Source organism: Ascaphus truei, chromosome 18, assembly GCF_040206685.1.
Source record: "Ascaphus truei isolate aAscTru1 chromosome 18, aAscTru1.hap1, whole genome shotgun sequence".
Classification (NCBI taxonomy): domain Eukaryota; kingdom Metazoa; phylum Chordata; class Amphibia; order Anura; family Ascaphidae; genus Ascaphus; species Ascaphus truei.
In genome coordinates, this window is record NC_134500.1 from 29092706 (window position 1) to 29105847 (window position 13142).

A 13142-nucleotide genomic window follows, 5' to 3' on the forward strand; every position below is an offset into this window, starting at 1 on the left:
GGGCTGAGATGTAAGGAGGGGCAGAGGAGGGTATAGCGAGATATTAGTGTGAGATGTAAGGAGGGGCAGAGGAGGGTATAGTGAGATATTAGGGCTGAGATGTAAGGAGGGGCAGAGGAGGGTATAGTGAGATATTAGGGTGAGATGTAAGGAGGGGCAGAGGAGGGTATAGTGAGATATTAGGGTGAGATGTGAGGAGAGGCAGAGGAGGGTATAGTGAGATATTAGGGTGAGATGTAAGGAGGGGCAGAGGAGGGTATAGTGAGATATTAGGGTGAGATGTAAGGAGGGGCAGAGGAGGGTATAGCGAGATATTAGGGTGAGATGTAAGGAGGGGCAGAGGAGGGTATAGTGAGATATTAGGGCTGAGATGTACGGAGGGGCAGAGGAGGGTATAGTGAGATATTAGGGGGAGATGTAAGGAGGGGCAGAGGAGGTATAGTGAGATATTAGGGTGAGATGTAAGGAGGGGCAGAGGAGAGTATAGTGAGATATTAGGGTGAGATGTAAGGAGGGGCAGAGGAGAGTATAGTGAGATATTAGAGTGAGATGTAAGGAGGGGCAGAGGAGGGTATAGTGAGATATTAGGGCTGAGATGTAAGGAGGGGCAGAGGAGAGTATAGTGAGATATTAGGGTGAGATGTAAGGAGGGGCAGAGGAGGGTGTAGTGAGATATTAGGGTGAGATGTAAGGTGGGGCAGAGGGGTGTATAGTGAGATATTAGAGTGAGATGTAAGGAGGGGCAGAGGAGTGTATAGTGAGATATTAGGGTGAGATGTAAGGAGGGGCAGAGGAGGGTATAGTGAGATATTAGGGTGAGATGTAAGGAGGGGCAGAGGAGAGTATAGTGAGATATTAGTGTGAGATGTAAGGAGGGGCAGAGGAGGTATAGTGAGATATTAGGGTGAGATGTGAGGAGGGGCAGAGGAGGGTATAGTGAGATATTAGTGTGAGATGTAAGGAGGGGCAGAGGAGGGTATAGTGAGATATTAGGGTGAGATGTAAGGAGGGGCAGAGGAGGGTATAGTGAGATTTTAGGGTGAGATGTAAGGAGGGGCAGAGGAGGGTATAGTGAGATATTAGGGTGAGATGTAAGGAGGGGCAGAGGAGGGTATAGTGAGATATTAGGGTGAGATGTAAGGAGGGGCAGAGGAGGGTATAGTGAGATATTAGGGTGAGATGTAAGGAGGGGCAGAGGAGGGTATAGTGAGATATTAGGGTGAGATGTAAGGTGGGGCAGAGGAGGGTATAGTGAGATATTAGGGGGAGATGTAAGGTGGGGCAGAGGAGGGTATAGTGAGATATTAGGGTGAGATGTAAGGAGGAGCAGAGGAGGGTATAGTGAGATATTAGTGTGAGATGTAATGTGGGGCAGAGGAGGGTATAGTGAGATATTAGGGTGAGATGTAAGGAGGAGCAGAGGAGGGTATAGTGAGATATTAGGGTGAGATGTAAGGAGGGGCAGAGGAGTGTATAGTGAGATATTAGGGTGAGATGTAAGGAGGAGCAGAGGAGAGTATAGTGAGATATTAGGGGAGATGTAAGGAGGGGCAGAGGAGAGTATAGTGAGATATTAGGGATGAGATGTAAGGAGCGGAAGAGGAGGGGATAGTGAGATATTAGGGTGAGATGTAAGGAGGGGCAGAGGAGGGTATAGTGAGATATTAGTGTGAGATGTAAGGAGGGGCAGAGGAGGGTACAGTGAGATATTAGGGTGAGATGTAAGGAGGAGCAGAGGAGGGGATAGTGAGATATTAGGGTGAGATGTAAGGAGGGGCAGAGGAGGGTATAGTGAGATATTAGGGTGAGATGTAAGGAGTGGCAGAGGAGGGGATAGTGAGATATTAGGGTGAGATGTAAGGAGGGGCAGAGGAGGGTATAGTGAGATATTAGGGTGAGATGTAAGGAGGGGCAGAGGAGGGTACAGTGAGATATTAGGGTGAGATGTAAGGGGGGCAGAGGAGAGTATAGTGAGATATTAGGGTGAGATGTAAGGAGTGGCAGAGGAGGGGATAGTGAGATATTAGGGTGAGATGTAAGGAGGGGCAGAGGAGGGTATAGTGAGATATTAGTGTGAGATGTAAGGAGGGGCAGAGGAGGGTACAGTGAGATATTAGGGTGAGATGTAAGGAGGGGCAGAGGAGGGTATAGTGAGATATTAGGGTGAGATGTAAGGAGGGGCAGAGGAGGGTATAGTGAGATATTAGGGTGAGATGTAAGGAGGGGCAGAGGAGGGTATAGTGAGATATTAGGGTGAGATGTAAGGAGGAGCAGAGGAGGGTATAGTGAGATATTAGTGTGAGATGTAAGGAGGGGCAGAGGAGGGTATAGTGAGATATTAGGGATGAGATGTAAGGAGCGGCAGAGGAGGGGATAGTGAGATATTAGGGTGAGATGGAAGGAGGGGCAGAGGAGGGTATAGTGAGATATTAGGGTGAGATGTAAGGAGGGGCAGAGGAGGGTATAGTGAGATTTTAGGGTGAGATGTAAGGAGGGGCAGAGGAGGGTATAGTGAGATATTAGGGTGAGATGTAAGGAGGGGCAGAGGAGGGTATAGTGAGATATTAGGGTGAGATGTAAGGAGGGGCAGAGGAGGGTATAGTGAGATATTAGGGTGAGATGTAAGGAGGGGCAGAGGAGGGTATAGTGAGATATTAGGGTGAGATGTAAGGAGGGGCAGAGGAGGGTATAGTGAGATATTAGGGTGAGATGTAAGGAGGGGCAGAGGAGGGTATAGTGAGATTTTAGGGTGAGATGTAAGGAGGGGCAGAGGAGGGTATAGTGAGATATTAGGGTGAGATGTAAGGAGGGGCAGAGGAGGGTATAGTGAGATATTAGGGTGAGATGTAAGGAGGGGCAGAGGAGGGTATAGTGAGATATTAGGGTGAGATGTAAGGAGGGGCAGAGGAGGGTATAGTGAGATATTAGGGTGAGATGTAAGGAGGGGCAGAGGAGGGTATAGTGAGATATTAGGGTGAGATGTAAGGAGGAGCAGAGGAGGGTATAGTGAGATATTAGTGTGAGATGTAATGTGGGGCAGAGGAGGGTATAGTGAGATATTAGGGTGAGATGTAAGGAGGAGCAGAGGAGGGTATAGTGAGATATTAGGGTGAGATGTAAGGAGGGGCAGAGGAGTGTATAGTGAGATATTAGGGTGAGATGTAAGGAGGAGCAGAGGAGAGTATAGTGAGATATTAGGGGAGATGTAAGGAGGGGCAGAGGAGAGTATAGTGAGATATTAGGGATGAGATGTAAGGAGCAGAAGAGGAGGGGATAGTGAGATATTAGGGTGAGATGTAAGGAGGGGCAGAGGAGGGTATAGTGAGATATTAGTGTGAGATGTAAGGAGGGGCAGAGGAGGGTACAGTGAGATATTAGGGTGAGATGTAAGGAGGAGCAGAGGAGGGGATAGTGAGATATTAGGGTGAGATGTAAGGAGGGGCAGAGGAGGGTATAGTGAGATATTAGGGTGAGATGTAAGGAGTGGCAGAGGAGGGGATAGTGAGATATTAGGGTGAGATGTAAGGAGGGGCAGAGGAGGGTATAGTGAGATATTAGGGTGAGATGTAAGGAGGGGCAGAGGAGGGTACAGTGAGATATTAGGGTGAGATGTAAGGGGGGCAGAGGAGAGTATAGTGAGATATTAGGGTGAGATGTAAGGAGTGGCAGAGGAGGGGATAGTGAGATATTAGGGTGAGATGTAAGGAGGGGCAGAGGAGGGTATAGTGAGATATTAGTGTGAGATGTGAGGAGGGGCAGAGGAGGGTATAGTGAGATATTAGGGGTGAGATGTAAGGAGGGGCAGAGGAGGGTATAGTGAGATATTAGGGTGAGATGTAAGGAGGGGCAGAGGAGGGTATAGTGAGATATTAGGGATGAGATGTAAGGAGCGGCAGAGGAGGGGATAGTGAGATATTAGGGTGAGATGTAAGGAGGGGCAGAGGAGGGTATAGTGAGATATTAGGGTGAGATGTAAGGAGGGGCAGAGGAGGGTATAGTGAGATATTAGGGTGAGATGTAAGGAGGGGCAGAGGAGGGTATAGTGAGATATTAGGGTGAGATGTAAGGAGGGGCAGAGGAGGATATAGTGAGATATTAGGGTGAGATGTAAGGAGGGCAGAGGAGGGCATAGTGAGATATTAGGGTGAAATGTAAGGAGGGCAGAGGAGGGCATAGTGAGATATTAGGGATGAGATGTAAGGAGGGGCAGAGGAGGGTATAGTGAGATTTTAGGGTGAGATGTAAGGAGGGGCAGAGGAGGGTATAGTGAGATATTAGGGTGAGATGTAAGGAGGGGCAGAGGAGGGTATAGTGAGATATTAGGGTGAGATGTAAGGAGGGGCAGAGGAGGGTATAGTGAGATATTAGGGATGAGATGTAAGGATCGGCAGAGGAGGGGATAGTGAGATATTAGGGTGAGATGTAAGGAGGGGCAGAGGAGGGTATAGTGAGATATTAGGGTGAGATGTAAGGAGGGGCAGAGGAGGGTATAGTGAGATATTAGGGTGAGATGTAAGGAGGGGCAGGGGAGGGTATAGTGAGATATTAGGGTGAGATGTAAGGAGGGGCAGAGGAGGGTATAGTGAGATATTAGGGTGAGATGTAAGGAGGGGCAGAGGAGGGTATAGTGAGATATTAGGGCTGAGATGTAAGGAGGGGCAGAGGAGGGTATAGTGAGATTAGGGCGAGATGTAAGGAGGGGCAGAGGAGGGTATAGTGAGATATTAGGGATGAGATGTAAGGAGGGGCAGAGGAGGGTATAGTGAGATATTAGGGATGAGATGTAAGGAGGGGCAGAGGAGGGTATAGTGAGATATTAGGGTGAGATGTAAGGTGGGGCAGAGGAGGGTATAGTGAGATATTGGTGTGAGATGTAAGGAGTGGCAGAGGAGGGTATAGTGAGATATTAGGGCTGAGATGTAAGGAGGGGCAGAGGAGGGTATAGTGAGATATTAGGGTGAGATGTAAGGAGGGGCAGAGGAGGGTATAGTGAGATATTAGGGTGAGATGTAAGGAGGGGCAGAGGAGGGTATAGTGAGATATTAGGGTGAGATGTAAGGAGGGGCAGAGGAGGATATAGTGAGATATTAGGGTGAGATGTAAGGAGGGCAGAGGAGGGTATAGTGAGATATTAGGGATGAGATGTAAGGAGGGGCAGAGGAGGGTATAGTGAGATTTTAGGGTGAGATGTAAGGAGGGGCAGAGGAGGGTATAGTGAGATATTAGGGTGAGATGTAAGGAGGGGCAGAGGAGGGTATAGTGAGATATTAGGGTGAGATGTAAGGAGGGGCAGAGGAGGGTATAGTGAGATATTAGACATGAGATGTAAGGAGGGGCAGAGGAGGGTATAGTGAGATATTAGGGTGAGATGTAAGGAGGGGCAGGGGAGGGTATAGTGAGATATTAGGGTGAGATGTAAGGAGGGGCAGAGGAGGGTATAGTGAGATATTAGGGTGAGATGTAAGGAGGGGCAGAGGAGGGTATAGTGAGATATTAGGGCTGAGATGTAAGGAGGGGCAGAGGAGGGTATAGTGAGATTAGGGCGAGATGTAAGGAGGGGCAGAGGAGGGTATAGTGAGATATTAGGGATGAGATGTAAGGAGGGGCAGAGGAGGGTATAGTGAGATATTAGGGATGAGATGTAAGGAGGGGCAGAGGAGGGTATAGTGAGATATTAGGGTGAGATGTAAGGAGGGGCAGAGGAGGGTATAGTGAGATATTAGGGATGAGATGTAAGGAGGGGCAGAGGAGGGTATAGTGAGATATTAGGGTGAGATGTAAGGTGGGGCAGAGGAGGGTATAGTGAGATATTGGTGTGAGATGTAAGGAGGGGCAGAGGAGGGTATAGTGAGATATTAGGGCTGAGATGTAAGGAGGGGCAGAGGAGGGTATAGTGAGATATTAGGGTGAGATGTAAGGTGGGGCAGAGGAGTGTATAGTGAGATATTGGTGTGAGATGTAAGGAGGGGCAGAGGAGGGTATAGTGAGATATTAGGGCTGAGATGTAAGGAGGGGCAGAGGAGGGTATAGTGAGATATTAGGGTGAGATGTAAGGTGGGGCAGAGGAGGGTATAGTGAGATATTGGTGTGAGATGTAAGGAGGGGCAGAGGAGGGTATAGTGAGATATTAGGGCTGAGATGTAAGGAGGGGCAGAGGAGGGTATAGTGAGATATTAGGGTGAGATGTAAGGAGGGGCAGAGGAGGGTATAGTGAGATATTAGGGATGAGATGTAAGGAGGGGCAGAGGAGGGTATAGTGAGATATTAGGGCTGAGATGTAAGGAGGGGCAGAGGAGGGTATAGTGAGATTAGGGCGAGATGTAAGGAGGGGCAGAGGAGGGTATAGTGAGATATTAGGGATGAGATGTAAGGAGGGGCAGAGGAGGGTATAGTGAGATATTAGGGTGAGATGTAAGGTGGGGCAGAGGAGGGTATAGTGAGATATTAGGGTGAGATGTAAGGAGGGGCAGAGGAGGGTATAGTGAGATATTAGGGATGAGATGTAAGGAGGGGCAGAGGAGGGTATAGTGAGATATTAGGGTGAGATGTAAGGAGGAGCAGCGGAGGGTATAGTGAGATATTAGGGTGAGGTGTAATGTGGGGCAGAGGAGGGTGTAGTGAGATATTAGGGGGAGATGGAAGGAGGAGCAGAGGAGGGTATAGTGAGATATTAGGGTGAGATGTAAGGAGGGGCAGAAGAGTGTATAGTGAGATATTAGGGTGAGATGTGAGGAGGGGCAGAGGAGGGTATAGTGAGATATTAGGGGTGAGATGTAAGGAGGGGCAGAGGAGGGTATAGTGAGATATTAGGGTGAGATGTAAGGAGGGGCAGAGGAGGGTATAGTGAGATATTAGGGATGAGATGTAAGGAGCGGCAGAGGAGGGGATAGTGAGATATTAGGGTGAGATGTAAGGAGGGGCAGAGGAGGGTATAGTGAGATATTAGGGTGAGATGTAAGGAGGGGCAGAGGAGGTATAGTGAGATATTAGGGTGAGATGTAAGGAGGGGCAGAGGAGGGTATAGTGAGATATTAGGGTGAGATGTAAGGAGGGGCAGAGGAGGATATAGTGAGATATTAGGGTGAGATGTAAGGAGGGCAGAGGAGGGTATAGTGAGATATTAGGGATGAGATGTAAGGAGGGGCAGAGGAGGGTATAGTGAGATATTAGGGTGAGATGTAAGGAGGGGCAGAGGAGGGTATAGTGAGATATTAGGGTGAGATGTAAGGAGGGGCAGAGGAGGGTATAGTGAGATATTACTGTGAGATGTAAGGAGGGGCAGAGGAGGGTATAGTGAGATATTAGGGATGAGATGTAAGGATCGGCAGAGGAGGGGATAGTGAGATATTAGGGTGAGATGTAAGGAGGGGCAGAGGAGGGTATAGTGAGATATTAGGGTGAGATGTAAGGAGGGGCAGAGGAGGGTATAGTGAGATATTAGGGTGAGATCTAAGGAGGGGCAGGGGAGGGTATAGTGAGATATTAGGGTGAGATGTAAGGAGGGGCAGAGGAGGATATAGTGAGATATTAGGGTGAGATGTAAGGAGGGGCAGAGGAGGATATAGTGAGATATTAGGGTGAGATGTAAGGAGGAGCAGAGGATGGTATAGTGAGATATTAGGGCTCAGATGTAAGGAGGGGCAGAGGAGGGTATAGTGAGATATTAGGGTGAGATGTGAGGAGGGGCAGAGGAGGGTATAGTGAGATATTAGGGGGAGATGTAAGGAGAGACAGAGGAGAGTATAGTGAGATATTAGGGGGAGATGTAAGGAGAGACAGAGGAGGGTATAGTGAGATATTAGGGTGAGATGTAAGGAGGGGCAGAGGGGGGTATAGAGATATTAGGGGGAGATGTAAGGAGAGACAGAGGAGAGTATAGTGAGATATTAGGGTGAGAAGTAAGGAGGGGCAGAGGAGGGTATAGTGAGATATTAGGGTGAGAAGTAAGGAGGGTCAGAGGAGGGTACAGTGAGATATTAGGGTGAGAAGTAAGGAGGGGCAGAGGAGGGTATAGTGAGATATTAGGGGTGAGATGTAAGGAGGGTCAGAGGAGGGTATAGTGAGTTATTAGGGTGAGATGTAAGGAGGGGCAGAGGAGGGTATAGAGAGATATTAGGGGTGAGATGTAAGGAGGTGCAGAGGAGGGTATAGTGAGTTATTAGGGTGAGATGTAAGGAGGGGCAGAGGAGGGTATAGTGAGATATTAGGGTGAGAAGTGATGAGGGGCAGAGGAGGGTACAGTGAGATATTAGGGTGAGAAGTAAGGAGGGGCAGATTAGGGTATAGTGAGATATTAGGGGTGAGATGTAAGGAGGGTCAGAGGAGGGTATAGTGAGTTATTAGGGTGAGATGTAAGGAGGGTCAGAGGAGGGTATAGTGAGTTATTAGGGTGAGATGTAAGGTGGGGCAGAGTAGGGTATAGAGAGATATTAGGGGTGAGATGTAAGGAGGTGCAGAGGAGGGTATCGTGAGAGATTAGGGTGAGATGTAAGGAGGGGCAGAGGAGGGTGTAGTGAGATATTAGGGGGAGATGTGAGGAGGGGCAGAGGAGGGTATAGTGAGATGTAAGGAGGGGCAGAGGAGGGTGTAGTGAGATATTAGGGGGAGATGTGAGGAGGGATTTCAGTGGGAGATAAGGATATAATGAATCCGGGGGCGGCACTGCGGTGACTGTGCCTGCCAGCGCTGCTCGGGGAAAGCGCGTTACTCGAGGCCTCCAGAAGCTAGATGCAGACTTAGACGGCTGGGCATGTGGGGTCAGACTCTGTAGTCGCTCGACATTGAAGGATGTTCATTTTTTATATAACGAGGATCACAGCGCTCCCCTGGGGATCCCCGGGTGGGATGTTGAGTGCGGGGACTCACCTTATCAAAAAACAAGGACTCTGCTCCCGCCCCATGTTTGTTGGCATCGGCCAGCGACGGATCTTTCGGGATAAGTATCTTGGGTTTTTTCTGCATGGAGCAAGATAAGGGACATATCAGCAAAGCAGCTGATACAATGTCACAATACACCATGCATAGGGGCAGAGAGGGGGGAGACACAGGTGCGCGCGCCTGCGGGGCAGAGAGGGGGGGGGGGAAACAGGTGCGCGTGCCTGCGGGCAGAGAGGGGGGGACGACACAGGTGCGAGAGCCTGCGGGGCAGAGAGAGGGGGGGGACGACACAGGTGCGCGAGCCTGCGGGGCAGAGAGGGGGGGGGGCACACAGGTGCGCCAGCCTGCGGGCAAAGAGGTGGGGGGGCGGGCGGGGCAGAAAGGGGGGGACGGGCACGGGCGGGGCAGAGAGGGGGGGACAGGAGCGGGCGGGGCAGAGGGGGGGACAGGCGCGGGCGGAGCAGAGAGGGGGGGACAGACGCGGGCGGAGCAGAGAGGGGGGGACGGGCGCGGGCGGGGCAGAGAGGGCGGCGCGGGCGGGGAAGAGGGGGGACGGGCGCGGGCGGGGCAGAGAGGGGGGGACGGGCGCGGGCGGGGCAGAGAGGGGGGGACGGGCGCGGGCGGGGCAGAGGGGGGGGGACGGGCACGGGTGGGGCAGAGAGGGGGGGACGGGCGCGGGCGGGGCAGAGAGGGGGGACAGGCGCGGGCGGGGCAGAGAGGGGGGGGACGGGCGCGGGGCAGAGAGGGGGGACGGGCGCGGGCGGGGCAGAGAGGGGGGACGGGTGCGGGCGGGGCAGAGAGGGGGTGACGGGCGCGGGCGGGGCAGAGAGGGGGGACGGGCGCGGGCGGGGCAGAGAGGGGGTGACGGGTGCGGGCGGGGCAGAGAGGGGGTGACGGGCGCGGGAGGGGCAGAGAGTGGGGGGGCGGGCGCGGGCGGGGTAGAGAGGGGGGGGGGAGAACGGGTGCCGACGGGGTAGAGGGGAGGGGGAGCGGGCGCCAACAGAGCAGAGGGGGAGCGGGTGCCAACAGGGCAGAGGGGGGCGTGGGCGGGGAAGATGGGGGCGCGGGCGGGGAAGATGGGGGGCGCGGGCGCGTACGGGGAGGAGGGGGGCGAGGGCGCGTACGGGGAGGAGGGGGGCGAGGGCGCGTACGGGGAGGAGGGGGGAGGGGGGCGAGGGCGCGTACGGGGAGGAGGGCGGAGGGGGGCGAGGGCGCGTACGGGGAGGAGGGGGACACACGTGGTGTGTACGTGTTTTTAGAGTAGGCATGTAAGGTAGGTTGGTCACAATAAAGAAGTCACTATTAGAACAGGATGCTGAAGGACAGACCTGTGAAGAGATGACAGAACAAGCTATAGGTGCTATATGACACCGACACGTATAGATCGCCCCCTAACACTAACTGCCATTAATATTCCCACAGGGCAGCAGCGATTGGCCAGTGACCCCCCATGCACACTCACCTTGACGGGCGGCGTGGCCCCGGGCCCCGAGTGTCGGCGGATCTGGCAGCCATTCTGGTTGGGCCTTTGTGGCTTGTTGTTGAGCTGTGGTTTCTTCACGGTGCCGCCATGGTCGTTCCTCACCGATTCCACCTTTTCCGCCGTCGTCTTGCTCAAAAGCTGCAGGAAGAATGAAAACCATTGACCCGCCTGCGGTCAGCACCTGCAACACTCGCCATCTCCGCGCCCTTCTGTATTTGTAACTTAAAGTGGGAGACCTTCTACAAGTTGGGAGGCCACTCTTTGGTATGATGGCTGCGATGATTTAACCACACATTATATAAGTTATGGTGGGGTAAAAAAAAAAAAAAAAAAAAAATGAAACCCCCTCCGCATACAGTGTAGAGCAAATAAAAATACCCTTTGGGAGCACATTCACACGTCTCAGCCCGGCCCTCGCCCCTTTATCTCTTGGCACAGGGGTGAGCAAACTTTTAAGGTCGAGCCCCCGTATCTATCCCTCCCCCAGTGTCTCTCTCTCCCTCCCCCCAGTGTCTCTCTCCCTCCCCCCATGTCTCTTTCACCCCCCCTCCCCATGTGACACTCACACTCACCCCCCTCCCCATGTCACACTCACACTCACCCCCCCTCCTCATGTCACACTCAGCCCCCCCCCCCCAACACTCTCACCCCGCGTCGAGCACGAGAGAGAAAGAGGGGGGGGCGTCGCGCACGAGAGGGGGGGGCATCGCGTGCGAGAGACGGGGCCGTCGCGCAAGAGTGAGGGCCGTCGCGCAAGAGTGAGAGACGGGGCCGTCGCGCAAGAGAGAGGGGGGGGGCGTCGCGCAAGAGAGGGGGGGGGGCGTCGTAAGAGAGAGAGGGCTGGCGCGAGAGAGAGAGGGGGGGCCGTCGCAAGAGAGAGGCCGTCGAGAGAGAGAGAGAGGGGGGGGGCGTCGCGAGAGAGAGAGAGAGGGGGGGAGGGCCATCGTGAGAGAGGGGGTCGTCGCGAGAGAGGGGGGGCTTCGTGACAGCGGGCGTCGCGAGAGAGAGGGGGCGTCGCGAGAGAGGAGCGGCGAGAGAGAGAGGAGCGGCAAGAGAGGGGACTTAAAAAAAACTGAATTGGTGGCACAACTTTTACCGGAAAGTATCTCCGCGATGAGGATAAATTGTTGCTTTAAAGGTTCTGCTCGGTCTAAGGCTGCGTCCAGGGTCAGACCCGTGCTGAGGCGCGCTCACGCTCGGCACTGAGCCCCTGCAGCCGCAATGAGAGCGGCTTTAGCAGGGGCTCGCGCACGCTTCTGCAGGCGTGCGGACGCGTAGGTCTTAGCAAAATTTAAAATTCAAGCGCTCAAGGGAGTGCAGGGCCGGTCACGTGAGCGGTTCGCCCAATGGGGGCGAACCAGCTCCGTGACGTCACAGGCCCGCCCCCCGACACGCCCCCCCGACACGCCCCCGGACCAAGGCCAGGGAAAGCACCCACTTTCCCTCAGCCTCCCCGCGCCTCAGCTGAGCCACTGATTGAGCCATATGTGCTGAAGCAGGGAGATCTTGAGAACCTGACCTGTTGGGGACTGGCGTTGAGACCCCCTGGAGCCAGTAATAGCAGCCCGCGGTAACCCAGCGACCTGACCGGAGAAGTGGCCGCTTACCACGGAGCTGTTGGCGTCGGGAAGGAACTGCCCGAACTCTGACAGCAGGTCCTCCTGGTTCTTGAAGAGCCGCGCCACCTGGGCGTAAACCTCCTGCTCCGTCAGGGCCGGCGTGTAGTTGCCGCCAGCTTCCTTAGCGTTGCGCTGCTCTTTCTGGGGAACGGGAGAGGCGACGCGGTTACATCGAGACAATATCCCAACTGCCGAAGTGGACAGACGCGCGGACACGGACAGACAGACGCGCGGACACGGACAGACAGACGCGCGGACAGACAGACGCGCGGACAGACAGACGCGCGGACAGACAGACGCGCGGACAGACAGACGCGCGGACAGACAGACGCGCGGACAGACAGACGCGCGGACAGACAGACGCGCGGACAGACAGACGCGCGGACAGACAGACGCGCGGACGTGTGTGTGTGTTTTAAATAAATACGTTAATAAATGATTTATTAATAGTACACACACACACACACACACACACACACACTTCAGCGGCGCGATTTCATTATTTTCTTCCTCTTCCCGCTGTCGGCCGGTTCCACGCTCACCATTATAGAAAGGCTGACTAACCGTTGCCATCTATAACTACCGCGCGTGCAGACGGCGCAGCAAGCGCACGCAGTATAGAACAGCCCTCAATGCGACATGTTCGTCTGTTGTGACCATGTCAGCGTGCGGTATCAGGGACAGAGGTCACGCCTCGCCGCGCGTGCTCTCCGTGCCACCCTTCCCCGTGGCCCCCCGCTCTCACCTGGTAGGTGTGCAGGATCTCCAGGAAGGCCTTGTAGATGTCAGGCTGGCCCTGGAAGCGGTTCTTGATCTTGTTCACGTAGTTGATGGCGTGGTTAAACTCCACGGGCTGGTTGTTCTGCAGGGTCGGCGTGGCAGCCGTGGCAGTGGGGGTGGCGTGCGCCAGAGGCCCCGGCGTGTGCGGCTGCGCCGGCGGGGAGCGGGGGGAAGGGTACTGGATTGGCGTGGTCTGCTGCTGGCTCGTCGGGGTGTGGGCCTGAGAAGGCAACGGCTGCAGGAAGGAAGTACAAGGGACGCTATAATAACGCTGAGTATCACCATATCCACCCCCACGGCTCGTTCCCCCAGCAGGAAATGAACTGCTTCACTGCAGTGTATAATATATCTATATCCTCTTCCCCCCTGGCCCTCCCACGGCT

The 13142-nt window shown here is 53.9% G+C and overlaps 1 protein-coding gene across 1 annotated transcript in view; it reads right to left on the bottom strand.

The window, feature by feature from the left end:
• The window catches only part of SIN3A (SIN3 transcription regulator family member A), a 105073-nt gene that overhangs the window by 76816 nt on the left and 15115 nt on the right, over window positions 1–13142 (bottom strand). The window contains exons 3-6 of the mRNA XM_075575995.1: window positions 12725–12994; window positions 11968–12120; window positions 10340–10498; window positions 8866–8955 (exon numbers count right to left, since the gene is read on the bottom strand). Coding sequence (XP_075432110.1) covers window positions 8866–8955; window positions 10340–10498; window positions 11968–12120; window positions 12725–12994 — 672 coding nt within the window. The remainder of the gene's footprint in view (window positions 1–8865; window positions 8956–10339; window positions 10499–11967; window positions 12121–12724; window positions 12995–13142) is intronic.